The 27,804-nt window shown below is 51.3% G+C and overlaps 1 protein-coding gene across 1 annotated transcript; it reads right to left on the bottom strand.

Annotated features, from left to right (window-relative positions):
* Nucleotides 1-1,299: 1,299 nt before the first annotated feature.
* TMEM72 (transmembrane protein 72) lies at nucleotides 1,300-27,531 on the bottom strand. The gene is made up of 5 exons (XM_067710184.1): nucleotides 27,213-27,531; nucleotides 13,239-13,305; nucleotides 9,486-9,557; nucleotides 7,751-7,890; nucleotides 1,300-6,341 (listed from the first exon to the last, which is right to left on the bottom strand). The coding sequence occupies exons 1-5, from the start codon at nucleotides 27,466-27,468 to the stop codon at nucleotides 5,863-5,865; spliced, it is 1,014 nt and encodes a 337-aa protein (XP_067566285.1). The 5' UTR covers nucleotides 27,469-27,531; the 3' UTR covers nucleotides 1,300-5,862.
* Between the last annotated feature and the right edge of the window lie 273 nt (nucleotides 27,532-27,804).

Here is a 27,804-nt window from a genome sequence, read left to right as displayed (position 1 = left end):
GAAGCGATAGTGGGCTTCAGGCCCCCTCATCCCCACTGTGTACCGCGTGCAGCCTCAGACAGAAGCAGCTGTTTAGGGGCAAATGAATCATCACCGGCATTGCCTATTTACTCGTCATCTTCCCTTCAAAGAGGAATTTGATTTGAGACTCACAAAGGCTTTCAATATCCATTAGGTGGTAAACATTTCATTGGATGGTCTCTTGCACCTGCCCCAGTATACGTCAGTGCACTCCCGCAGTTCTAATGCTCCCAGCTGCCCCAGATCTCTGTCTTAAGAGGTTGTACAAATTTCCCGGATGATCATGCTGTTAAAAAACAACAACAACAAAAACCACACAGCCTATCTTTAGACTCAATATTGGATTTTCCTTGGACCTGTTCTGAAGTCTGGGCACGCACTCCCTGTTAATGTGCCCAGCTGGGCATCCCTGAGGCTTGGAGCTGGCAGAACCCTTAGAGATGACCTCATTCTCTCACGTTACATATGAGGAATGACCCAAGGCCCCAAATCTAAGCAGAGCCCAGTGGGACCATTCTCCTGGCCTCCTGGAAGCTTCTTTTTATAAAGTGTCTTCACCCTTATCATAATGTGAAACTCACAACATAATGTTCCACTGAAATGAAACTTGGCTTCTCTGAATTCCACTTCTCTCCTGTGCAAAGGTCTTGACTTACCAGTTTTTCCTTCTTCTCCAGACGACGATAAAATAACCAGCCAGGCAGATCTCATGGGGGCAGCCCCTAGCCAGCCAAAGGGGACAGGCCCTCTTTGTTTCCCAAGAGCAGTAGTTTTTCCTGCCATCGACAGGATGGCAGCTCTAATCTCCAGCTTATCCCAGGGTTTTGAGGGGAAGGTGCAGGCTGGATGACTGACCAGTTTGCAGAGAAAGCTTGAAATTTTGTGCAGGCAGGGGATGGTGCAAGAGGTTCTCCCATTTGGATATATCAAATAGTATGTTTCCTTTGAGAGATCAGTGAGGTGTGGAATGGGGTAGAACACCAGGAAAAGAGGCTCAAGTGTGTTCCCGGGACATATATACCATTGGCAAGGTTTTGGCTCTAGGCTGAGCTGAAAGGGTAGGTGGGACTTCGAGACAATAACATGCAGCCTGCAGAAAGGAGCTGGCAAACGCTTCCAGAATGGCTGTAGGCACCCGCATTCCAAGAAGGGAGCACTCAAGGACCAGGAGGGCCAGGGAGCTGATGCTTACTGAGCCCCTGCCAGCAACCAGGTGCTTTACTTCACTGACAACATAATATTTGACTCTCAGTCAATTCTTGGAGGTAGGTACTTTTATTATTTCTTTTTTACAAATGGAGAAGTGGAGGCTCAGAAGGGTTACACGAGCTCTGGCCACATAGCTGGTGAAAAGCAGATCTAGGGCTCCAGCCTACATCTTGTGCACTTGATGGTCAAAGTTCTCATCAATGCATCCCATTTCTTCATGGTCATGGCACAAAAAATTAGGAGCAAGACTTCTGGACTGGCAGTGCAAGGAGCTGGGGGGACACTCTCCCTGCAAACCAACTATTTAACTGGAGGAAATTAAAAGTATCAATTATTTCAAATCTCTGGAAATTGTCCTAAGGGCATGTAGCAAACAGAGAAAAATTCATTCAAGAAAATCTACTAAATCTTGGTGAGAACAGGGAGGGTATATGGCGCTTGAACCACTACCCCTTCCCGTATTCCCTCTCAGCTCTATCTCTTGGAAATTATTCCAGGCACTCCACTCTGGGCAGGGATGGCTAATAACATGGGGCTCCCTCTCCCTCCAGCGTTCACTTTACATTACAGTTTTGCCCCAAGCATTTGACAAATCGAATAACCTTTCGTGATAGGATCACTCAACAATGTGGAAATAGAAAGAAACTTCCTCAACCTCATGAGGACATCTACAAAACACCTAGGTATCATCGTATTCAATGGTGAAAGAATGCTTTCCCCAAGAATCAGGAACAAGATAAGGATATCTGCTCTTGTTCTATTCACTGTTGTACTGGTGGTGGTAGCTAGGGAAATCAGGCAAGAAAGAGAAAAGGCTTCAAAGGACTCTATCAAGAAAGTGAAGAGGCAACCCATAGAGTGGGAGAAAATATTTGCAAATAATGTAACTGGTAAAAGTCTAGTATCCAGAATATGTTAAAAACCCTTACAATTCAAAATAGAAGGGCAAATAAACCAATTTTTTTAAAAGGGCAAAGCATTTGAATGGACATTTCTCAAGATATATAAATGGTCAATAATTACATGAAAGGTTGCCCCAAACCGTTAGTCATTAGGGAAATGCATATCAAAACCATAATTAATGAATGAGTATAATAAAAAAGTCAGACAATAACAAATGTTGGTGAAGATGTGAAGAAATCAGAACCCTCATACACTGTTGATGGTAAATGGTGCAGCCCCTTCGGAAAACTGGCGGTTTCTTAAGAAGGTAAACACCGATTTACCACTTGACCAAGCAATTCAACCCCGAAGTAGATATCAAGGAAATGACTATATATGTCCACCCAGAAACTTGTACATGAAAATGTTCATAGCAGCATTATTCATGATAGGCACAAAATGGAAACAACCCAAACGTCCATCAACAGATGAATAGATAAACACAAGTAGTATAACCATATAATTGACTATTATACAACCATGAAAAGGAATAAAATAAAGATACATGTTACAACACGGGTGAACCTTGAGAACTTTATGCTAAGTGAATAAAGCAAGTCACAAAGACCACATATTACAATACAGGATTCGATTGACATGAAATGTCCAGAATAGGAAAATCTATAAAGACAGAAAGTAGATTAGTGGTTGCTTAGCATAGGAGTGGATTGGAGTGGGGAATAATTGCTAATGGGTAACAGGCTTTTCTTAGGGGCGATGAAAATGTTGTGATCTTAGATTGTGGTGAGGTCGATCATGAATATAATAAAGGACATTCAATTATACACTTTGGTGAATTTTATGGTACTTGAATTATATCTCAACCAAGTTATTTTAAAAACTAAAAAGATCCTTTCGGACTGGTGGGAGAGAGATTGGAACACTGGGTGACCCGCCAGGGCGTGGCTCCCCGTGACTGGCGGTCCACTATGGCTCTCTAAGCTGGAGGGTGGTACCTACACCCTTTCCAGGCTCGAGCCCTGGGATCTGGATTTGAGACCCGCATTGGCCTTGCCCTGGAGATAAGCCTTGGTGATGTTTTCTGTTTCCTTACTTTGGGGTTTCCTCACTGAGAGGTCCCCACAGCAATAGGAACATGCGCTCACACCGACTTGGGTGATTTGTAATCTGAAAAGCACTTTCCCCATCTTTCTTGGAGGGCTCATTGCACCCATCCTGAGAGAAGTGTTGTTATTCCCACTTACTAGGGGAGCCTGAAACCAGAGAAGTGAAGGGGCTTGGCCCAGGTCAATCAACGTGTTAAGGGCAGATTTAACGATCCCCAGCCCAGGGCTCTACTTCCAATAGCTCTGTTCTACGACTACGCAACATCTGCTCTGCCTTCTGCTGACAAAGGAAGGCGGGCTACAACAAGGTCAGCCCTTCTAGTCTGTGTTTCTCAGCAAGGATGGGTGTCATTACACGTTTGCAGGGACAGCAGTAGCTAAGGATGTGGTTGTAGCGTCTTGGGCTGAGAATCAAATGGAGACACGTGGTAGTCGCCTGCTTTTGAGGAAGGTGCCACTTTCTTGCCTGGTCCACTGACAGAGATGAGGGCTCTGGTCTCTTGAATGATCTCACCCAGACCCTTTTTTCGGGGGAGGGGGTGGGGTCAGCAATAAGAGTGTGGAAGAGCTTTACTTTGTTAACCTAGGTAAGCTCATAATCACCTCAGCCTCTAATGCAGCATACCCAGCAGACTCCCTTAACTGATGGCAGCCACCAGGAAGCCTAGATGTCTCAGAATCACACGCATATCACCCAGAACTCCCAATGCCCGCCTCACCTCTAAGACACATCCCAAACGCTGCTATAGCAGAGGTGTTTATTAAATGGGGTCTGAAAGCTCAGACATTATGCTTCTCAGTTTGCTTCCTGCAGCCTACTCACCTATCCAGCTCTGCTGACTCGGGCTGAGAATGGGGCAGGACCGTTGGGTTCCCCAGAGGCCTGTGCCATGAGGATGTCTGTGCCCATCGTATCCTCCTCTCCATGTGACAGGTGGGGACCCTGGCTCCTCCCCACGTGGGACTCCTTCTGTGCACTGCAGGCCAGCCTGGGACACCTGGCCCATTCGGAATCGGGTACCATCCCCGCCTACCCAGACCCATGTTCCATATTACTCATCCTCCCCCAGCTGTGACTCTCAGCCCCTGAACTTCCTCCTCGGCGGCGGCTAAAGAAACAGCGCTATTGCTTCCACCTCTGAAGGCTTGTGAGAATGTCTTTTCTCACTTGGTTTTACAGAAGAACTGGGTTATTGCAGGGAGGAGTCTACTTGTTTGGGATACCTGCTGCATTTAGGCACCAAACTGATACAAGCTTCTGCTTGGCTATTTCCATACATTTGCAAAATAACTTGTAGGGAATGTTGAAAAGTGTACAAGAATGAGCACACGTTTCTAATCTAGACCTTAAAGCATGTGCTCTAAGTTTTGCTCTACAGAACCCTGGTGTTTGCTCACACGCACGAATGAAGAAGCATTGTAATTTCTCATTAATTAAGATTGCCTGTGAAGAATAATGTGTCTGCTCTGCCTTGTAACGATCCCATGGACCACAGAACACTTTGTAGAAATACATATTGCACATCCTTCACTGAGTATCTGATTCATCTTTCTTTGTTCATTCTGGGTTAACTGTCACTTCCGTGGTCCCGTGGCAGAAACCTAGCCTGCTGCCTGCCCACTTTCCTGTCTTCCCTCTTTTCCCATCTCTTCCTTCCTTCTCTCCCATTTTCAACAAATATAGATCTCTCACCTATCCTCCCAACAGTCACCAAGCAGGGCAGAGCGATGTCTCCGTGCTGTGTGAGTCTCCAGGGCACCGCCTCTGCGGTCCCTGCATACAGCAGGCGCCTTGTCCTGTGTGTTGGCATTCACGGCTGAGGACTGTCAGATTTCAGTCTCTTTCAGTTTACATCATCTACTTGGAATCTTGAGAGCCCATGTAGTGAGGATGTAGGGAGCCCTCAGCGATGCTTCTGGAACGAGCATTGCTCATCTGGCCTGGCCCTCCCTGCAGTGAGCACAGAGCCGCATTGTCTCAAGTCGCTCTGTGACTCCTGCTGCCCGGCGCCAGCCCCAGAGCGCGCAGAGAATTCGGCCCACTGCTCGGCGCTGCTCCCGTCCTGAGGGCTCGCAGCCTTGCCTTTTCTCCCTGCTCCCGTCCTGAACCATCTCGGTTGGAGTTCAGGACCCGTAGCTGTAGTCTACACCTGCCTCTGAGACGTGTAAGCTGCCAGAGCATCCCTGGCCTTTCAGAGCTGAAATGTTACATCAGAGATGAGATGGGCCGTGAGTCCTTGCTGAGTGCTGGGTCCTGTGTCAGGAGCAAGAGAAGCCCCAGGGCTTCTGGACTGACGCAGCCTTGTGTGAAGTGGGAACGATGTTCTCCTTCGGGGAAAGCACAAGGATTTCTCCGCTCCATGTCTGGGAGAGAGAAACTTGTGAGGGTTCGAGGCAGTGCGAGCTTCTTTGGAGCCACCCTCAAGGTCTCCGCAGGACCTGTCGTGTCGCTCGATGGTCCCAGAGGCCCAGCTACCGTGGGGATGTCTGGTCAGCCATTGAAGAACTGACCTGTGAAGACCCCGAGCTCCCCGCAGGGCCCCTGGACATCAGGAAATTCCAGGCAGGGCTGTCTATCTATACAGACCCCTTGCTGATCATCCCCCAGCCTGGAACAAGCAGCTCAGAAGAGGCTGGTGCCCGCGAGGGAAGATAGGAAGAGCGGGGCCTCGGGGGGAGGGATGATGGGGGCGGTATCAGAGGTGACCTCCTCTGGCTCGCTGTCCCCATCGTTCAGGTCTTCGGCCAGGTCCGGGATCATTCTGACCGTACTGTCCTCAAAGTGCACCTGCTTCTTCTTGGCCAGTGGGTCAGCTGGCTCCAGAGTCAGCTCCATCAGGGCATCTGGGTGCTGGAGGGCGTTGGGCTTCCTGGTCCCTTTCAGGATGCTCTTCATGTGGATGAAGAGGGAGCCAGGCCCCTCCTTGAGGGCCCCATGGAAGGTGTACGTTTGCTCGGTGTCCCCAGAGCCGGTGGTGCTCACGGCGCTGCCAGAGGGGTCCGTGTACTGCTCTGGGGGGGCCAGCACCTCTGCGGCAGCTTTTCTCTTTTTCCGCTTGCTCAGCAGGAAGTAGGCCAGGCCAGTGATGATGAGCATAGAGCCTGGAAGAGATCTGGGAGGTCAGGATGCTGGACGAGTCCTGGAGAAAAGCCAGAGGCTGTCCACGCCCACCGTCCCAGAGGGCCACTGCGGCACGCCTGTGTGGCCACACTCAGGTCCCCAGTGCTGCAGCCCTCACGCCTGACTTGTCCTCAGAGACCCACATCAGACCCATGTGGCAGGCCTGGTGCCTGGCCGGGGGATGTCAGTGGGGCCAGTGCTGTGCTGGGGCCCTCACCCTGACAGTTAGCCAGGAGACCCTGTGCCCCAGGCCCCCTTCTTGCTGACAGCCGATCCTGGTGCTGCCCGCCTGTCCTCCCATCACCACGCTCAGCCTCCCTCTCAGGGGCGGTTTGTTGGGGCTGGACCTGCAATGCTTTCGACACACCTGGACTCTATGCTGGATACTGGGCCCAACTGCTGAACTGGGCTTCCCTCCATTCCCAGGAGTGGGGAGATCCCGCTTTACCGCCCGCTGCCCTACAAACATGGAGGAAATGGCAAATCCCTGTGGGTACAGCTGGCACAGTGTTGGCTCCCCTCCTGGCCCCTCATGCAGCCTCCAGGCCAGAGGCCCCTCTGTCTTCCAGAGGAAGGGGTGAAGGTGGCTGTCCCGCCTGCCAGGGCCAGGGCCTCCCATGCATCTCACGCTCTCTAAGGAGTGGGGGGCCGTGGCTCGCTGTGGCCTCGGCAGAGCTGAGTCCTGCTCAGGAGTGAAGGCTGCACGGGGTGTCCCTGAGAGGCCACGACAGGTACTTTAAGAGAAACAGCAGGAAGGAAGAGGAGGCTCCACCTTTCCACCTCATCTCCAAGGGCGGTCTGCTTCCTGGCACTTTTAGATGGGCTGTGAGGAGGGGAGCAGTTTTCACAGCTAAGGAGAAGGGAGAAGGGTCCTAGCAGAAAAAATCATTGTCAAAGCTCAGGAGGTGGAAGCATCAAGTGCTGGCTTCTGAGATCAGAACCTGGGCTGACGAGCAGGGCGAATGGGGTGGGAGAAGAAGATGGAGTTGCAAGGGTCTTTGGGGATCCCATTTGGTGTGCCTTTCAAACCAGGCTGAGGAGTTTGGACTTGAAGGGGTAGGTGCTAAGGAGGCACAGAAGGGTTTGGATGGAGAAGTGACTATCTTGCTCCCTCTGAACGTTCAGACCACACACAAGCATTGGAGAAAAGGTCAGTTCGCTCTTGTGGGTAGAGCCTCTGGACGCCTATAGGAAAGATGCACTTCTTGGGACTTTCCTACCACTTGATCAGTTCCTCATCCCTATGATTCATGCTAGAAAGGGCAGAGGGGCTAGTGGGGCCCTGGAGCCAGCATCACTGCAGGTCCATGAGAGCGGGATGCAGCCCCTTCTGCTCAGAGCCTACCTGCAGTGGGGGCTGCCTGCCTCCACTACCTCCTGGAGCTCCTACCTGGGATGGTCACGTGCCAGACCAGGACAGGGTGGAGGAAGCAGGCCACAGAGAGCAGCATGTAGGCCAGGAACCTCTGGAAGCAGCCCAGCCAGTGGGCCTTCTCCCTTGCTCTGTAGGCCAGGGACCCTGGCTGACACCTGGGGGGAGGAAGTCCAGGATTGGCAGGGAGTAGGCAGCGACCCAGGAAAGCCCCAGCAATATATAAAGCCATCAGAGTCTGGGATTGGGTCCTATTATGACCATGTTCCCTGCAGTGGCCTCTGGTTGAACACCCCCAGGGGCTGAAGACCTCACTGTGGGTTCCACCGTTAGGGGCCTTGCCTGAGCCTTTCCAGAGGGTCTCCAGCAATTTTGTGAAATGCAGCCCAGACGTGCCTGTTTGGCCCAGGGGGGAGGAAGGTAAATGCTCTCAGGATGCTGCAAAGGCAGTGGGGAGAAGAGTAGGAGACTCAGGGGCACACTGGGAAGTCCACAGTGTAGTGCAGAAAGTGTGCAGCACAGGAGACACCTGGCTGGGACAGTTGTAAGGGTTGTGCACTGCACAAAGGGCCTGGCCACATGGGTGAGAGGGCTGGAATCCAGCTGCACCCTACTCAAAGGAGCCTTGGCTAGGCATGAGATGGCATTGTCCCAAGGGGGCTTCTCTGTTAACTGACATGCAAGGACCACACGTGGGCCTGGCAGAGGCCTGATGCTGGGCAGTTTTCCTTAGGGGAGCTATCTCCAGGCTGCAAAGGAGGAAAGTGTTTGCCTTTAGGTCCATCTCCTTCATCCTCTGAATTGGCTTGGAGCGGGGCTCTGCACACCGCCTCCTGCCCAGTCTGGCTTTGGGGGAGTGGTGTGGGCTGGCGGATGACGTGTTGGACCAGAGCACAGCCCTCCTCCCACATTCTGCGGCCATGGCTCATTGGTGCCCTCTGGTGGTCATTATTTTGTAACAAACCCTGGCTGGGAGTGGAGGGACTCCAGAGACCGTAAAATGCCCCTTCAGGCCCGGGGCACCTCCCTGCCCTGCCCTGAGAAATTGCAAAGGTCCTTTAGCAGTGACATTCAGCAGAAATGGGGGAGGCCTGCTCCTTCAGGGCGGCCTTGCACGATGCCAGGACAGCTGGATTTGAAGCCTGGCTTTTTAGCTGACCACCTAGAGACCCAACTGTCTAGATTCTGAGAACTGTGGCCAGGGGTCAGTCCTTGGCCACCCTGATGACAGCTTCCATGAACGGAGCATGACTGGGCAGAGGTATAGGCCTCTGTGGCCATGTGGTTTCCCAAGATTCTGAAAAATCTGCATTCCTGCCTCACAAACGGGCATGGAGGCAGGCCCTGACTTGTCCCTGGGTCCCAGCAGGAGGCAGAGTCAGTTCTCAAACCCAGCTCTGGCTGCTCCAAGCTGGCTTTCCGCGAGGTAGTCGCCCCGTGGTAGATGACTCAGACGGGGGGTACAGTGACTGGTTGAGGATGGGGATGGACTCTGTTGGGGGACTCTGGGTGGGGTCAGGCCCTGAATGGATGAGTCAGTCCGCTCCCTGGTTGTGAGAAGGGAAAAGGGGACCACTGAGCTCCACGAGCCTGAGCCCATGTCCAGGCTGGGGCTCGCGGCAGGGTCCAGAGAGAACCTGTCTGTGGCTGCTTCGGGAGCAGAACATCTACCGGGTCGTGGTCTCATGGGTGGAGGCATCTGGGAGTGTCTGGGGCTGGGGGTGGGAGTGGGGCCGCTCTGGAGGCTACTTACTGGAAGCAGATGGCCAGCAGCTGAGCCACGAAGTAGGCCCCTTCACTCACGGAGACGGCGGCTCCTGTAAACCTGTGATGGAGGCAGGTGAGGGAGGCCGGGTACCCTCTGACCCTCCCTTCACTTCCCTCGGCTGTCTTCTCCCAGCGCCTTGGCCTCCTGGGCCTCTGTGTAGCCGAACAACTGACCAGGAGTTTCTTGACCTAATCTTGTCACCCAGTCAACATGCACCAGATGCTGCCTGGACGCCAGGGCCTGTGCTGGGTTGGGCTGGGCCGGGGCCCAGAGATAGGGGAGGGAGCTGCAGGCCAGCAGCGGAGACAAACTTGTCCCCTAAACTGTTGCTTGGACACCGGCAGGCACATCCTTCTACCCAGTGTCGCCAGGGCTGACACCGACTGCTGGTTAAAGCTGGGTCCCTTGCCTTCTCATCATCCAAACAGTCACCAGCAGGGGCTGACTGTGTTCCTTAGACAGCCTGAGAATCACTCCCATTCTTTCTGGTCTCACCTGTACTGCCTGAATTGGACACTGCCCCCTGAATCCTTATACCAGCTTCCCCTTTTGGCTTCCCTGACTCCCTGACCCTCACCTCTTGGCCTCTGTTCCTCCAATCTATCACCACCAAGCTGCCCGAGGGCTCCTTCTGAATCTGATACACCTCCGCATCCAGACTGCTTCAAAGGCTCCTCTGCTTCAAGTGTGGTCTGGGGATCCTCCAGTCAGAATCTCCTGGAGATTCCTGGACCAGCCCCAGACTGTATATATCAGAATCTTTGGAGGGGAACTTACATTTTTTATTGGAGTGTCTCACTGGCCTATAGAAATGAAATTTCTTAGCACGCCTTTGAAAGCCCTACATGAAGCTGTTAGGTGCCACATGGCCTTTGCACAGGCTAGTGCCTCTTGGAGGTCTCCCCCTTTCTTCTCTTGTCCGTTTGACAATGTTAGTTATTTCTCTCTTTCTCCCTCTGACCATTTAGTACTTAATCTCTACCTTCTCCCACTTTCTCTGTGCCTCCCAGTATCTGCCTAGCTCTTTCTCCTCAGCTTTTAAATGGTAATAATTAATTTACATAATGAATACATGACGTACATTTCTAAGGGCTTTACAAATACCAATTCATTTAATGATTTTTGTTAAATCACTGTGATTACCCTCAGTTTACAGCTGGGGAAACTGAGGCACAGGAAGGTCAAGCCCCTTGCTTATGGTCACATAGCTGATCAGTAGTGGGCCAAGATTCGAACCCAGCACTCAGACTGCAGAGTCTGTATGCCTACCAAGCGCACCAGAGCATGTGTTTTTTTTTTTTTTTGCGGTACGCGGGACTCCCACTGTTGTGGCCTCTCCCGTTGCGGAGCACAGGCTCCGGACACGCAGGCTCAGCGCCCATGGCTCACGGGCCCAGCCGCTCCGCGGCATGTGGGATCTTTCTGGACCGGGGCACAAACCCGTGTCCCCTGCATCGGCAGGCGGACTCTCAACCACTGCGCCACCAGGGAAGCCCCAGAGCATGTGCTTTGATAAACAAGTGACATTGCCTTTTTCTATGTCCTGGAGCAGAGGGGGAAACTGAGGCTTTGGGAATAGAGTGGCTCATTCAGACTTCCCAACTGGTGCTACAGAGGCTGTGCCTCTTGAGGCCAGGGATGCTGGGCCACTCAGATGAGGCAGTGAATCCAAGCAGAGAGCCCTGCCCTTGTAGCAACATCCTACACACGAAGGCCTCTGCTCAGGGTTCCATGCTACCCATGTGCACCCTTCAGCCACCGTTTGTGGGTAAGTGTGAGGAAGGTGCTGAGGGGTCTTTTTGGAAGGAGGAAGACAGGAGGCAGCAGGGGTAGAGGAGAAGTGGAGAAAAGCCCGGAGAAAACAAATGACAGGTCAGCTCCTACTGGTGCCTACTCGCGGCCATGACCCCTGCTTGGCCCTGGTGACACAGAGCAGGAAGTGACAGTCTTATGGGGAGATGCTCCAGTAGACGGAGAGAACACAGTGGCAGGACTCTGAGATCTGCAGGGGTGGGGGAGATTGTGAGTATGGGAGGAGGATAAGTGGAAGAAGGAGTGAAAAGAGGAGGGAGGGACATTTGGGCCTTTGGGTGTCCCTTGCGGAGTGAGTGGGGTGTGAGTAGCAGGAGGGATGGGCCAGGTGGGCAATGGGTGCCCATCCCAAGGGGTAAGAGCAGGGCATGGGTGGAGAACATAGACTAGTTTACAGTAAGGGGCAGGGGTCATGAGGGTGGAAGAAACATCGTCTAGGACTGGACCACAGAGTGACCAGATGGGCAGAGTGTCCCCTCAGGACAGGGACGGAGCAGTCAGGAAGAGGCAGGGTTCTGGGTAGAAAACAGTCTGCATTAACCAGCCATGGATCTGGACTGTTCCGTAGGATGATACCCTCCACCTCTTACCCGAAGTGGATGTTTGTGCGTGAACTAGGCAGCCATGTGGAGAGGAGGAAGGCCCGCCCTGCTTCTGGATTCGAGGCAGACAGTGCACCGTGGCCAGGCACAGGCTCAGTAAGATGTGGAGGCCCTTCGAAGCAAGGAGAAGCCCCTTCCCGCCAGCAGGGGCTCCAGGCTCGGGGAGGCTTTCCAGGGTGAAATGCAGGGAGGAATGACAGGCTTTGGGAATGCCGGAGTGGCTGGGAAGGCACTCGTGTGCTCTACAGGATGGAGCACTGGCTTAGAGGGGAGGTGATGTGGGTGAGTCTGAGAAGAAGACAGAAGCTCCTGGGGTGTAAGTTGAGTGACAAGAAATAAGGTGGAGGCCAGAAGATGGCAAAGGAGTGTGGGCTGGAGGCTCTGGGATCCCTTGAAGGTGGACAGAGGGACCAGGTTTCTAGGTGGCAGTGTGGAGATGGGCCAGAAGGGTGGAACGGGGTTGTGGATGGGGTGTGATCCATGTAGCAAACCAAAGAGGCTCCCTGGGGCAGGAGGGCTCCTTAGGACATAGACCAGGCCACCGTGATGAGGGTGGGTATGGAGGGGAGGAGGTGGGGGGCAGAGGATGCAGCCTGGTGACCCTGCAGGCAGGCCAAGGCTCCCTTAGGATGGAGCTGCTGAGAAGCTGGGCTGTAGAGCCCGCAGGGACCCCAGGCTCTCCTCATCCCTCTGGGATACCACTGCACAGCGATCTTTTTCCCACTAGGGGCCGTCTGTAGAGGCAGCTGGCAGAGGAGAAAGGACAGAGGCTGAGACACTTAAAGGGACCCAGGTGGATGAATCTGGGCCCTGCTGTTCATGGGCTTGGTGATGTGGGCTGAGCTGCTTACTCCCTCTGAATTTTTTTTTTTTTTTTAATCTGCAAAACGGACTATATGCACTTCTTCTGTAATGCTGTCAAAGGTAAAGGACATAAGGTAAATAAAACATTTAACTGCTTGGCATGTAGAGGAGCTCAAATAGATAGTCCTTTGAACTGATTCCCCAATCTTTAAAACAAGAGCTTGGTTATTGTTTTCTGAATAAAGACATGATTGAAGAGATGGATGGATGGATAGATGTATGGATGGATGGGTGGGTGGATGGATGGATGGGATGCTAATTGGTTGATTTACAAGATGATCTGGCTAAAGTCCTTCCCAACAAAGGGATATTCCAGAAGCCACCTCTACTCCTTTCACCTTTGGGACGGAATGGAGCTCGTGTGGGATGGGGGGATGCTGTGGGGGAGTCTCAGCAGATGGACTTGGGGTGAGCTGGAACAGAACCTACAGGCAGGGAGGGCACATGCACACATACTCACAGCAGGTAGAAAGCCAGGCTTTTAAACTGTCCCTGGAGGAAGGTCTCAGTGCCCACGCCGATCAACACTAAGGGGAGAAGAAGAGGAGGGAAGAGTGGGCCCAGGTGCTCCAGCCACGGCACTGCCTTGTGCAGGCTCCTTGGACATGGAGTGAGCCCTCTCCTGGGGACTGGGGACCAGGGTAGGCTCCTCTCCATGTGACACAGGGAGCTGTAGCTGGGAAGGTGCAAGAGAGCAAGGAGGCTTCAGGATTGGTCTCTGGAAACCGGAGGGGTTTCATGCAGCACCCCAGAGGCCTTTTAATCCAGTCTTCCCAGAGCAGATGCCTGTCCTTCTCTGTCCACGTTGGTCATGCTGCCACCCTTTAGTGCCCCTGAAACAGCCCACACTGACAGGCCACCAAGCCCTGGGCTCCACCGGTGTCCTCCACATGCAGCGGCTTCAAGGGCCCTTACCATCCTGTAGGCCCGTGTGGGCTGTGTTTCTGGGCCCTAGAGCTTGGCCATGGGACCTGCCCCCACCTGTGTTCCCTTTGCCCAGATCATGGTTCTTGCTCTTTCCGTGCCCTCGTTTTCACTTGCTGGCTTGGCGGCTGCATCACGCACTCCTGGTTCATCACTTTGGACCCAGAGCGGATTAAGCCCCTGGGGTTTTGCTGGGATACGAGATGCGGCTCAGCCTCATCTTTCTGCCCATCTCTTCCTGGCAGTTGGTGTCTGTGCTCAAGTACCTGACCTTGCATTTGTACGTGTAAATCCATCTTGGACCCACGTGTGTGGACTTGCTGGGTCCTGGCTGTCTCCTGACTCTCAGGGCTTCACCCAACCAGCCGCAGCCCTGACCCATCCGCCCGCTGATGGAAACGCTCCACGGACAGCACGCAGATGTTCCTCCCGCCGTGGTGACCCACCCCTCAGACCTCTTTCTGGCCCTAACTGATTACAGCCCACGCACCCTACGTTTCTGTCTCTGGGCTCTGACGACCCACGCTGGTATTTGCCGAACAGTGACTTTAGCTCGTCTGCCTCCCAGAGAGTCAAAGATGGCGGGACTGAGCTTCTGTTCTCGGCTGCCCGTGTGTGGCCCTTCATCTCTGCCGTGCGGGGGGCTGCTTCCCTGGGCCTGATGCCTCCTCTTTTCCCTGGCGGATTCTCTGTGTAAGCACCCATGCTCAGGTGACCGGAGCCCTTTGCCCACTGCGGAAATGCTGTCTCCTGAAATGCAGGGTGGAGCCGTTCACTCGGGTGCCAGCACCTCCTCCCCTCCCTTCGTGGGGGGATGCGGAAGTACTTCAGGAAGAAGGGGACAGAGCTCTTCCATCGAGGAAGGGGGTGCCTATGTATTCTTAGCGATGGGGGTTCCAGCACTCCCCGTGCTTATGGGCCAGGGCGGTGGAGGACACTGTCCTCTTCAGGTCCCAGCCACTTGCTGGCTTGTCCCAGGTGAGGAGTCAGGGATGCCACACAGCCTCACTCCCCTCTGCAGTGTTAATGTGACCTGTGGAGCACTCAGTGGCTGATACACAACGGTCACACGTGTCCTGGTTCCTCACAGCAGCCCCGCAGCACAGGGAGTTCTATACTCCCCATTTCATAGGGACGGAAATGAGGCTCAGTTACCTTGTATAGTTCCCCCAAGGACACATCTAGAAAACAAAGGACCGACAGAGCAAACTTGAGCCTTCTGGCTCCAGGCGATGGGGCCATTTCCTGGTTTCCACTGTCGACCTGTGTGTGTGTGTGTGTGTGTGTGTGTGTGTTATCCAGGCAAATATTCATGTATTTAGTTTTCACTGTGTCTCCTGTCCTGTTCCCAGCAGTAAGCATTTATTAACTTATGTAATCATCATAGCAGTCCTAGTACTGTTACCCTCACTTTACAGAAGAGGAAACTGAGGCACAGGGAGTATAAGTAAAACAAAGAAACAAACAAACCAATCATGGATGCCTAGGTCAGGTCCTGCATTTCGGTCTCCCATTTGCCAGTTAATAGCTGAGCCAATCTCTCTGAGGATTCAGTAAATTAATTAATGCCAAGCACATCACCGGTGCTCAGTGAAATCACCAATCTTTTGTACAAGAATCCAGTCCAGCCCGGGGAAGTGTCTTCCCACCCAGGGCCCGGGGAAGGGGTCTTCTGCTCAAGGTTGTTGCTTGCGATTGTTCACTTCTGGGGCAAGGCAGGACCTTCATCCACCTCGTAATCTTTGTAGATTTGCATGGGATTCTGGCGATGACCAGCAGATGGCAAGAAGGGGTCTTGGGAACTCAGCCCCTTTTCCTGATTTGCACCCCTTTGGCATATGGAATGCTATTTTGACGTCTTTTGATGGAAACAGAGGGTCAATCGTCAAAGGGGCATTTCAGGAACACCCTAGAGGCAGTTTGCAGTTAAAAAATGAGAATAACAATAGGGAAAAGAGAGAGCTGGGTTGAAATCCCACTTCTGTGTGGGTAACGGTGGATAAGTACTTAATTCATCTGAGCTGGGTTTACCATCTGTGGAATGGGGAGAATTCGTTGTATCTCCTAGAGTTGTTGCTTGGATTGGAGAAAAAAAAACAGGTCTGAAAACCTGGGATTTGTGTTCATAGATGTCACGTGGCCCATACACACAAGTTCCTTCCTCCCTCTACCTCTGGCCCGGGCAGCTTTCCCAGCCTCCAGGTAGCCCATTTTGCATCAAGGAAAGTGGGGTCACTCTTCCAAAAGCTCTCAACCAACAGTAAACATGCTGGATTCTGCAAGCCCAGGGATAGAGATATGCCCTTTGGTAGGGGGAGGAGGGCAAGGGGGTGAAGTCAGAGACATGACCCCTCAGGCCAGGAGATCTGTAGGGGGTTCTCACGGGAGGCCATAAGTCCCTTTGACACTGAGGCCAAAGGGTCCCCTGCTGGATCCTCCCAGTTCTGGGGCTCATGCTCTCAGAGGCAGACCATGTGAGGTTGAGGCAATGCTTCTGTCCCCCTCATCCGTCTGTCTGCTTGTGGCCTCGACCCAGCTTCTGCCTGCAGCTGCCTGCCCAGGCTCCGTGGTGTCTCCTGACAGCTATTCCTAGACTGTGCTTCCATCTCGTCTTCTGTGGTTTCACAGGGCTCTAGCTCTGAGCAAAATGGGCCAGCCTACAACAGCCACTCACCCCAACAAATGACGCTATGGCCCTTGCCCTGAGCTGGGCCCGGGGACAGAGGAGATGAGATTGAGAATGGAGATGGGGGACAAATGCCATACATGTCCCCAGAATCAGGGCTTCATTGTAACAACTTCTCCATAAGAAAGAATTGCCCCAGAAGAGCCTTGATCCTGGGCGGCGTTGTTCTTTGTGCCACAGGGGGTGCGGGTGCTGGGCGGAGCCACCTGGGCTACTTTTATACCCCCACGGAGGGGCCTCAGACTCCTTCCATCCCTCCCTGTTGTCTGTCCCTTAGGATCACGTTGCCCCTCATCCCAACCCAACAGAATCATATTACAAGCCCACCCTGGCATAGTCTGGCCCACCCCTCCATCTCACTTCCCCTCCCTGTCTCCAGGGAGGCATCTTTTCTGGCGTCTGGTTAGAAACCAGCATCTGTGGACCAGCCTGTCCTCTACGTCTTATTCCCTGGCCTCTAGTTTCTTTCCCTCCTGTCTGGGCCGAGTCCAACCGCAGCACAGTATTTTCTTCTCCCAGAGGCCAGGGCTTTCTTCTGAGCTGCCTTCCTGAGCTGTTGGTTATAGTTCAGACTTAGCAGGGATCAGAGATTCTGGACCTGTGGTGCAGGCCTGGGCCAGGCACACACCGGAGCATCTTTCGGGCATCCTGAGGCTCTGGTCCAGAGTGTGGGTCGATGAAAGCTATGGGCGTGCAGTGCTGTGACAGAGAACATGCGACTTGATCAGAAAAGCAGAGTCCTGGCTCCTCAAGCAAACGATAACTCCCTTCCTTGCTTCCTATTCCAGAAAAATGGGGATGATACAACACGCATAACTGACTAGGAGCCTCAGGCTTAGTAAATTATAGAGAGTTGTGCGAACGTAGATGGTGGCTAATGGAGTTATTAGGAGAGGCAGGTTGTTCCCATCAGTAGTCTCAGGGGAAGGGGAGGGTTTATTCTTATCCTTTCCTTCCATTAATACATGTTTTTATTGTGGCTCAAGAGCTCTTCTCTATGTATTGATGTTGTTCATTGATTTTCCTGTCTCGGGTCCCTTCTGCAGGCCTGATTGATACAAGTGGCCCAAAGCCCCATCTACCGGTACATCTCGTGTGTTAAGCCCCTCTGTGCAGCCTGCTAAGGGGCTGTGTGCTCCTGAGGATGGGGCCTGTCTGTGGTACTAATGGCTAAAGGGCTATCTCCAAGGCTTCTGGCCTCGTGCTACCTTTGCCTCAGGGCCAATGTCATGGTTGGCTGTAGCTTATCTGTTCTGACTCCATCACTGGGTTGAGTTTTGACACCTGTCTTGCATTCAGTGCAGTGCCCTGGTGGCAACATAGGACACTTCACAGAGGTCACTAGAGGCCACGCTAACTGGCTTTCCATGCCAGGCAGTGGTCTTGGCCCTGGATGACTGGGGAGCTGGGTGAGTATGTCATATTCACTGCTGCTAAGGGCACCTCATAACTCCCCACGTCGTATTTATTGCTTTTCTTCATCCTCAGCTATGGCATATCTCCTACTGGTCTTAGTGTCTGTAGGGACATCTCAGGTAGGGACACACTGATCTGATGACAATGGCTGGGGATGGTTCAAAGGGGGTCACAGCTGACTGTAGACGCGAAGGCTAGGTTTGCACCATTTCTAAGAACACAGAGGTGTTGGAACTAGTTGCTAAGAATCCAATGAGACAATAAAGTAGTAGCTGCAGGTTTCTTAACTCAGGAGAAGTTGTGGCAGATGCTAAGCCTGGCAGGGAAGTTTACCAGTGTGTTGAGAGCCATTCAGGGGATACCTATGAGCCAGGGTTCAGAGACGCTATGAGAAAAGGCCAAGATTTTATAGAAGAAAATTCTAGATATTCAGTTAGAAGAGAATTTAGAGTATAGGGTGGCCCTCAGTGCCCTCCAACCCACTCACAAGCCTGCTTAGAGAGAATTTCCTGAAGGTGAGAGAGTCCTCATTCTCTACTGGATTCTCTACTATCGACTATAGTAGACCATCCAAGAGGACTAATTTGTTTGGCCTTGTAGATTGGCCAAAGTGCCTGTGATAGATTGCAATGATGGCCCTGCAAGCCTTCACCCCCTTGGTATCCACACCCTTTGTTATATGACTTTGCAGTCCCTTGCACTGAAGAGAAGTCTGTTCCCGCTTCCCTTGAATCTGGGCTCAGCAATGTGACTTGCTTTGGACAACAGGATGTTATCAGGTACCAGGCAAGCACAGATGGGAAACGGGCTTGTGAACTGGACCTGCTTTCTCACGCCTCTGCCATTATCATGGGCACATGGCCAGGCCAGCCTGCTGGAGCACAAGGGACCTTATCATCCCAGCCAAGGCCAGTCTAGACAAACCAACAGCTGTCTGACCCTCAGATAGGTGAGTACACCCAGCCTACGTCAGCAGAGATGCCTAACCTACTCGCCCAGATGTGTGAATGATAAAAGCTTATTACTCTATGCCACTAAGGTTTTGCAGTTGTTACACAGCATTATTCTGGCAATAGATAACTGACACATCCACTATTAAAAACAGCTTTATTGAGGTATAATTGACATGCAACAAACTGCACATATTTAAAATGTGCAATTTGGTAAGTATTGACATGTGTGTATACCAGGAAAACCATCACTCCAGTCAAGATAGTGAACATATTTATCACCCCAAAAGTTTCCTTATATCCTTGTAATCTTACCTTCCAATGCTTCCGTCCACTCCCAGGGAAACACTATCTATTTAGATAATAATATAGCTTTTCGTTTTTAGTTGTTAATATGGTCAATTACATAAATTGATTTTGGAATATTAAAGCAACCTTACATTTCTGGGATAAACTGTACTTGGTTATGTATATTATATTTTTATATATTTTAATTTGATTTGTCAGAACTTTTAGAATTTTTACATTTATGTTGATGAGGGGTCTTAGTCTATAGTTTTCTTTTCTCATCATGCCTTTTTCTAGTTTTGGTATCACTATAATGATAGTTCATAGAATGACTTGAGAAGTACTCCCTCCTTTTCAAGTTTCTGGAAAGGATGTGTGGCATAGATATTATTTCTTCCTTCAAGGTTATAAAATTCAAGGTTATGAAACCATCTGGGCCAATACACCACCTTTTGCTGATGACATCGTTTACGTGGAGGGACTCTGCAGACCTTTGCTGATGCCATCGAGGATATTGACCCTCAGGCAGAACAGCATCCTTCTTGCAGAGACCCACAAGGGGAAATTTCTTCTAGGTCTTGATTTCAGGTCACAGTATTTGGCTGAAATATTTGATTCTTATTCTTTCTTGCATTTAAAGAGAATGTATCTGCTCACTCCTCCACATGGCAGCTTTCCCGGCACTAGAAAACAATGACCGTGCCTCCAAATGGTCTCTCTCCGTGCTACACATACCATGTTTCTTTCTTTCTTTTTTTTTTTTTATTGGAGTATAGTTGCTTTACAATATCGTGTTAGTGTATACTGTACAGCAAAGTGAATCAGCTATATGTGTACATATATGCCCTCTTTTTTGGATTTCCTTCTTATTTAGGTCACCACAGAGCACTGAGTAGAGTTCCCTGTGCTATACAGTAGGTTCTCATTAGCAATCTATTTTATACATAGTATCAAGAGTGTGTATATGTCAATCCCAATCTTCCAATTCTTCCCACTCCCTCTCCTTTTCCCCCTTGGTATCCATACGTTTGTTCTCCACATCTGTGTCTCTATTTCTGCTTTGTAAATGAGACCATCTATACTCATTTTTTTCAGATTCCACATATATGCGTTAATATACGGTGTTTGTTTTTCTCTTTCTGACTTACTTCACTCTGTATGACAGTCTCTAGGTCCATCCATGTCTCTACATGTTTCTTTATCCGACCTTTACCTAGCCTATGGCAAGCTAGGAAGGCTCAGGGGAAAGCCCCAGGAGGGCTCCATCTCCCCAGCATCAGCCATTTGTTCCTGACTACATTCTTTTTTGATAACAGCCCTCTTCAGATGGTTGCACAGAGCTAAAGAAAAATCTTAAAAGAACTGTCAGCCCATGAAAAATTAAATGAGGCTACCATCTTTCTTCTGGTTTCATCACTACATGTGATGCAGAAATAACTAATGTGCTGTGGGATGATCTTAATGACCCAAGCACAAAATGTGAAGAAAAATGTTACTCAGCGTTAAGACCTTTCATAGTCTAGCCCCTTCCTCCCCTTCCAGCCTCCAGGGTCATATGTTAGCTTGTTCCTTTCCTCTGATCTTTCTTCTTTTTCCATCCTGCAAGAAGGTCTCATTACTCACACTGTGCCATCCCTGTGTCCTGCACGTTCGTCTAAAATTAACCAGCGCTGAGTGAGAATCTAGGTGCCATGAAGTTTGCTGCTTTAGTCATTGTTTCATTGAATGCTCACGTTCCCAGAGCTCAGATGCACTTGTTATTCCCATTTCATAGATGAGAAAACTGACATTTAAAGTGATTAGCTGACATGCCTAAGGTCACACATCTACTAAGTGGTAGAGAAGGACACAAATTCACCCTCTCAAACACTAGGCTGCAGTGTTTGGCACTGCAATATGTATTTACTAGCTTGTCTCCCTGGTCACCTCATGCGCTCCTCTAGGTTAGAGGTCATACCATCCTAATCTATGTGTCTACATCGCACAAAGTGGGGGCTCAGCCAATGTTTGTCAGATAAATGAATCCTAGGTGGAGATCCAGATTTTTTGTTCTAAATCTAAGAAGGAGGACACAGGCACAAATAAGTAAAGAAAGAACTGCTTGAAGTAAATTATATTATCTTCCAGTGGTAAGAGGGTGGAACTAAGGTGGGGGTATTTCATTTGCCCATTGGGACAATCAGACTGGAAAACAGTCCACATCCACTCACAGGATCTGAAAACAATTCGTTCTTGCCTGGTAATAAACCCACCTGTGGACGTGTTGGAGTGCACGAAGCTTCCTGAGATGGCAGGAGGTGGTCACTGAGATATACATTTAAGAAGGCTGGAAATTAGCAAGGAAGGCCCAAGACGATTGCCTCAGAAGCATTCTCTCTCTTTTTTCTTTTGAAGGCTTTGAATGGGGCTAAAGTCAAACAATGCATTTGTTGTACTCTTTAAATAATAATGAGAACATCTGGGTTTAAATGCTTCTTTTATCCTAGACTATATTAATAAGCCTGCATTTGAATGGAATGTGGCAAGGAATGGGGCTGTCAGGAATGTGGCTCTGTCCTTTATGTAGAGAAGAGGTGAATGGGTCAAAAACCTGGAACAAAGCAAAACTCCTAAGTGATCCCAGGTTGATCGAAAGTAATTGATTTCTGGCAAGCAGGACTTGCTTAAAATGGCTTTGTCTGAAGCCCGGCTCCTGTCCTCATTGGCTGAGTGGTGCCCTTCTCTTGGGAGCTGTGTGCCGACAGCCCTCAGATGTTCCGCTGCATCACTGCCCTGTGAGTGGGCAGACTGGGGCTCCAACACCAGATCTGCTGTTTACTGGCTGTGTAACTTCTCCCAAACTACCTAAACATTCTGAGCCTCAGTTTCCTCATCTGTAAAATGGGATTTAGCTCAGCACTCGGCCCTCACAGGTACTGGTAGGGCTGCAGCAAGATAATGGCTTTACAGCAAGTTGTCAGTCATGTACCTCTGGACCCATACATGGAAGGTCCTACTGCGATAATTCCTTCTGGAAATTTGTGCAGATTTGTCTGTCCCCAGATGAGGTCCAGGTGTGGGTTTGGCTGGAGATGGTCGTGGTGGTGCCAGTCAAAGCATGCTTGGCAATCATTCACAGACAGAGAATTAGCAGTTGGATCAAATATCAGTGACTTTACAGCTTTAGAGAACAAACTAGTGGTTACCAGTGGGGAGATGGAAGGGGAGAAGGGCAATATAGGAGTAGGGGGAAAGGAAAAAAAAGGGTTATTATGGGATTATATGAAATCATGTGTGTGAAACTTTTGAAAGTTGTAAAGCACTCTAGAATTTAAAGAAATTTCATTCAATAAGAAAAGATCATATAATATTGCAGATAAGAAGAATATCAGTGTCTTTAGATTTAGGAAGTGTCTGGTCAATCCCTCCTTTGCTTCAGTGTAACTATGTCCACTCTCACCATGGCCTCACCTGCCTGAGGCTGTGCATGGTCAGGACTGACCGATGGTGGGGGCACTAGACAGATAGGGTGGCCTCAGCCAGCCTCTTTGGTACCCTCTGTGCGTCTTGCATTCTGCATCCCATCATTTCGCCAAGACATAGAAAGACACGTCCTTTGGCCTGATTTAGGCGGAAGGCGTGCTGATGAAGAGTAGGGTCTCAGGAGTAGATAGTCATCAATGGAAATCTTGCCTCTTTGCTTCCTGAGCGTGAGACTTTGAACCAGGTACTTCACCAACCAGCCCTCAGTTCCCCCGCAAGTGCAATGGGGACGAGGATGAGTGTGATGGTGCTTCAAAGGGTAGTTATAAAAAAAAAAAAGGTCATGAAGAACCTAGGGGTAAGATGGGAATAAAGACACAGACCTACTGGAGAATGGACTTGAGGATATGGGGAGGGGGAAGGGCAAGCTGGGACGAAGTGAGAGAGTGGCATGGACATATATACACTGCCAAACGTAAGGTAGATAGCTAGTGGGAAGCAGCCACATAGCACAGGGAGATCAGCTGGGTGCTTTGTGACCACCTACAGGGGTGGGATAGGGAGGGTGGGAGGGAGGGAGGGAGACGTAAGAGGGAAGAGATATGGGAACATGTGTATATGTATAACTGATTCACTTTGTTGTAAAGCAGAAACTAACACACCATTGTAAAGCAATTATACTCCAATAAAAATGTTAAAAAAATAAAGGGTAGTTATGAGGATGAAACGAAATACTTCATTTAAAACATGTAGCCCTGAGCTAGGGTCACGATAGATACTCAGGTAATAATGTTCATGAGCAGCTGTTACATCAAGAGCAGAGGCTGGAAGAGTGAAAAAACGCCCCCGAGAAGCTTGAGTGAGTTTTGCTCTGAGGAAAGTTGAGAGGCCTCCCCACAGGGCCCAGAGACATTTCCTCAGCAGTTCCTCTTTGCGGGAAGCCCAGGCCTGTCCTTGTGCAAGGACACAGCAGTGAGGAGAGGGCTTTCTCTCCAGGGTCAAGGCCCAGGGAAATGAATCTCCTCACCTCCCTCCGTACCCCAGCCCAGATCTGGAGGGCCTTCAAGGTGTGGCATCTACCCTGACACAGGGAGCTCTTCCCACCCTCTCTCTGCAGGCTTGGGGCAGGGGCTGAGGACTGGGGAGGAAGTTCATGGAGATTCACTCTGGGGGATAAGGAGGAAAGCAGAGGTGCAAAGGGAAGCCAATCCTGCCTTCCAAGCACAGGACGGGGACCAACCTCGCTGGATAGGCCCCTTTCTAATTTTATGGAGGAAGTGCGCCCTGAGCCTCAGCGCTCCCATCTCAGTTGAAACCCATTTTCCCAGGTGCCCCCCTCCTGACAGTTAATGAGAATGAAACACAGGGTTGAGCCTCCCCTGGGGCCTGAGTCTCTGACTCGGATGTCATGACCCTGTCTTCAGGTGGACACAGTGAGAACCTGCTGGAGGGATGGGCACGTAGGGATCCGGCATGTTTACTGGCAGGTGTGCAGTGCTTCCAGTCTGTTCCAGTGCAGTTCCCCAGTTGTGTCTTTTCTTTGGGTGGTTCCTGGTGCCACATCTCAGCAACAGAGGGACACCCGATGCCTTCCATGGCCAGGCAGGGGATACAACTGAATGACACCAGCCAAGTGTAAGTCAAATAAGGAGGCGTGGGTCTGTGATGACCTGGGAAGCTTACGACTTCAAAGGGAGAGAATTGCCTCATTTTCTAATTTTCAAAACACTTCTGCCCGGGGGCAATCTGCAAGGCCTGTTTACCCTTCTTTGGCGGTGGCAATGCTCTGTCTGCGCCCACTCATGGTGTGGGGCTGGTCATGGGGGTGGGACAGCAATGACCCCTGGGACCACTGGACATCCTAATGAAGCTTCATTTAAAAGGGCTGAATGGGGAGGAAGAGGTGAGCTGTGCTTCGGCCACAGCCGCTGGGCCTTGCCATCCTGGTGCATGTCCCCAGGTCCTGGCGCCTTTAGAGCTGCTGACAGCCTCAGATCCATCTGCAGAGGGAAAGGGAAACCAGGAAGGGGCTGCTGGATCAGGAGCTGCCTGGTCCCTGCAGGTGACACTCTGGGTGACCTTGGGTCACACGCTTTTCCTAGTTTCTAGGCAACCCACACTCCTCCCCACAGGCAGACCAGGGCTACCTTAGGTCTCCCAGAGTTTCTGCAAAGTGACAGCCTCTGTCTCAAGTCTGATTTCCTCTCTAGCAGCAATGCCCCTATAAATGAGGTCTGGACTTCTTAACAGAGGATTTCAACAAAAAAGAGGCTTAAGAGAATAAGGAATTTGCAAATCTTACACATTGGAAATAGGCCAGCAGTTCAGTGACGCTGAAAGAAACTCGAGAGTTTCCCAAGATGACTAAAGCCCCTCTTTCTAGCTTCCCACCTGCTCCCAGCACTCTAGAAAGCCCAAACACAATTATTGGAAAGCCTGGCCATTAGAAGGCAATATAGCGGCCTATATTTAGCCTGGATCCTATATCAAGATCAAGGGAGAGGACCGTCTTCTGCATTAACAGTGGCCCTCTGCACGGAGATAAGGGCTGTAGTTCAGAGAAGTTTGTGTGTGTAGCGTGTGTGTGTATGTGTGTGTGTGTGTGTGTGTGTGTGTGTGTGTGTGTGTGGCTGCAGACCCTTCCACCGGCTGGGATAAATTGGACTTTTAAACTGCCTGTAGCTAATCCATTAAAAGTTTATATACCTCTTAAAACAGCTTCCCGACAGGAGCCAGGTCTCCCCTCTGGGCAGAGCGCGGCAGGGGGAAGTGTCACTGTGATTTCTGACAGATGAAAGGGGTGCATCTTACATATTTAGAAACCAAGGCACAGAGGAGGGCAGGGTGTAGTCAAGCTCAACGGTGGTAGATGAGGACTCAAACCCCAGACACAGACACAGAAACCCTACTGAGGGTTAGCTTCCCTTCCCCAGGATGGGCATTTAGGGACCTTGGAGCTCATGTAGGTGACAAGGTGGTTCTGATGGAGGCTGGACCTGGCTCCCCTACTCGTTCATTTACTCAGGGCCCTCAGCAGAGCAATTCCAGACCCGTCCTGGTGCCCACTGGATGGGGCTTCCTGCCCTGGGAAGAAGGAGCTCTTTGGGCAGAGTCCTGGCCTTTTTAAAAATCCAGCCATCAGGGCTTCCCTGGTGGTGCAGTGGTTGAGAGTCCGCCTGCTGATGCAGGGGACACGGGTTCGTGCCCCAGTCCGGGAAGATCCCACATGCCGCGGAGCGGCTGGGCCCGTGAGCCATGGCCGCTGAGCCTGCGCGTCCAGAGCCTGTGCTCCGCAACGGGAGAGGCCACAATGGTGAGAGACCCGCGTACCGCAAAATAACAAAAAAACAAAAAAACAAAAAACAAAAACAGCCATCAGGGTTCCAGGCTGGCTATCTCTCTGACCTGTAGCATGACCTTGGGCAAGGTCACTGCCCCTATTTGAACTTAGGTACTCCTTCTTGTAACAGGAGGGGTGGTATTAGACCATTGACAGCAGGCCTCCCTGTGCCAAGTCAGGGCTAATTGCTAGAAGAGCCTACTGGCCAGCATAGCAGTGAAGCTGGCCCTGAACCCAGGGAATGACACAGATCCCCACTGAGCTCTGAAGTATGTCCTGGGGCTTCTCCCAAAAGGTTTACATCCTCAGTTCTACTTAGCTATGCTCAGTTCATGCATCCTCGACTCTCCAAAACACCTGGCTAGCAGACTCAGTTATCTCTATCATAAAGATTAGAAAGCGTGATCCCAGAGGGCCCAGGTGGCTCTCCCAATGTCACACATTGGTGAGCAGCAGGGCTGGAGTAGGAACCAGCACTGTTTGGGTCTGAGCTGGGAGCCATTTCCCATTTTCCAAGACCCATTCGTAAGATTGTGTGTAATGGTGGGCAAGGACTTGACCGTCAGTGGGTGTCTCTTCTCTGTCCCCAGGGGACAGTGGGGGCCAGAGCCACGGCTCAGAATGCTGCCTGCTCACCTCCCCAACACAGATCCTGGCCACGTGCGGGGCTCGGGCTAGGGTCTGGGTCCGAGCTGGGGAAGTGAGCAGGCAGGGCTCAGGGTCACAGCTGTGCAGGTACTACTGTAACCATCTGTCTTCCCAGCAAGTCGAGCAGCCCCCGGATCAGGCTGGGTGAGGAACAGCAGTCCAGCACGGGGAACCATTTCTCCCCGCAAACCCTCGGTGTTTTAAGGGAAGCCTGGGATCTCTGTGTCCAGCTCTCTAGCTCAGCCTGCCCCGTGTGCTGGGAATTCTCTCTCCATGAAGTGGGGCTGTGGTTCGAAGAAAACAAGATGCACTCCAGTGACCCTTGACTGTGCAGTGAGGCAGCCGATTCTTACATTTGCCCAGCCCTTTACACCTTCACCTTCAGCTCCCACCTCCACCTCCCAACAGCCCCCAAGGAGGTGGGGCAGACGCTTTCAACTCATTTCACAGATGACGATGCTGAGGGTTCCCAAGGTCACAGGGATGGTGGGTTGCCAAGCAGAGATTCTGTACCAGACCCCTGGATCCCAGCCCCAGGCTCTCTCCACTGCACCTGCTGCTGCCTTGAAGAGCAGTGTTTCTGGGGTTTGGGGAAAGAAAGTGACGAATATGTGGCCAGGTGTTTCTTCCCATCCCTCGCTGGCCGGCTCCCACCCCTTGGACAGTCCTGTCTGCTGTGCCCAGTACACAGAGGACTGAAGCTGAGGGGTGGGTTCCTACCTGCAGCAGTGGTGATGCCCAGGAGACGACAGGTGTATTCCAGCCCTGTCCAGAACACCTGCAGTTTCATGGTGCAGGGTCCCAGAAAGGCAGGCAGCAGAAGCTCTGGCCCGAGATGCTCCAGGTGGCCTGTGTGCAGCGGGAGGCTGTGGCTACCAGCTCCGGGCTCTTGCCAAACCAGTCCAGGCCACCTCAGCCTGGCCGAGGTGTGAATAGGGCTCACTTTCCCAGCTTGCCAGGTGCTCGGCTTAATCATTACCTTGGAAGAATGTCCCCACTGCTCCACGCAGCCGGGGCCTGGTCTGGAGCTGCTGCGGCCCCAGCGTGGCTGTCTGAGATCAGGCAGATCAGGGCTGGGCTAGAGGCAGCGTGGAGCTGACAATTAACTGTTTCTGGCTGGGAGGGGGGAGCCAGCCAAGGAGTCAGCCCAGGCCGTGCCCTACTGGGTAGCAGAAAGGCGCAGAGAAAGTCGCATCTGGACCTGAGGCCTTCAGAGTCTGAGAGTCAGTGTCTGGAGGGCCCAGTGTACATGCAGGTTTGTGTTTGTGTGTGTATGGGAGAGAGGGATGTGTCTTTAAATCACCAGCAGAAA

This window comes from Pseudorca crassidens, chromosome 16 (genome assembly GCF_039906515.1).
Source record: "Pseudorca crassidens isolate mPseCra1 chromosome 16, mPseCra1.hap1, whole genome shotgun sequence".
NCBI classification, from domain to species: Eukaryota; Metazoa; Chordata; class Mammalia; order Artiodactyla; family Delphinidae; genus Pseudorca; species Pseudorca crassidens.
The sequence above is the reverse complement of the archived record's forward strand: the minus strand, read 5'-3'. Positions and strand labels throughout refer to the sequence as shown.

Excerpts from the sequence above, each read along its gene's own strand:
- TMEM72 (XM_067710184.1), bottom strand. The coding sequence starts at position 27,468 with ATGATTAAGCCGAGCACCTGGCAAGCTGGGAAAGTGAGCCCTATTCAC. Across the intron at positions 13,306-27,212 it reads GGGCATCACCACTGCTGCAG|TGTTGATCGGCGTGGGCACT; the intron begins GTAGGAACCCAC and ends TTCTCCCCTTAG. Across the intron at positions 6,342-7,750 it reads CTGGCACGTGACCATCCCAG|GCTCTATGCTCATCATCACT; the intron begins GTAGGAGCTCCA and ends GATCTCTTCCAG.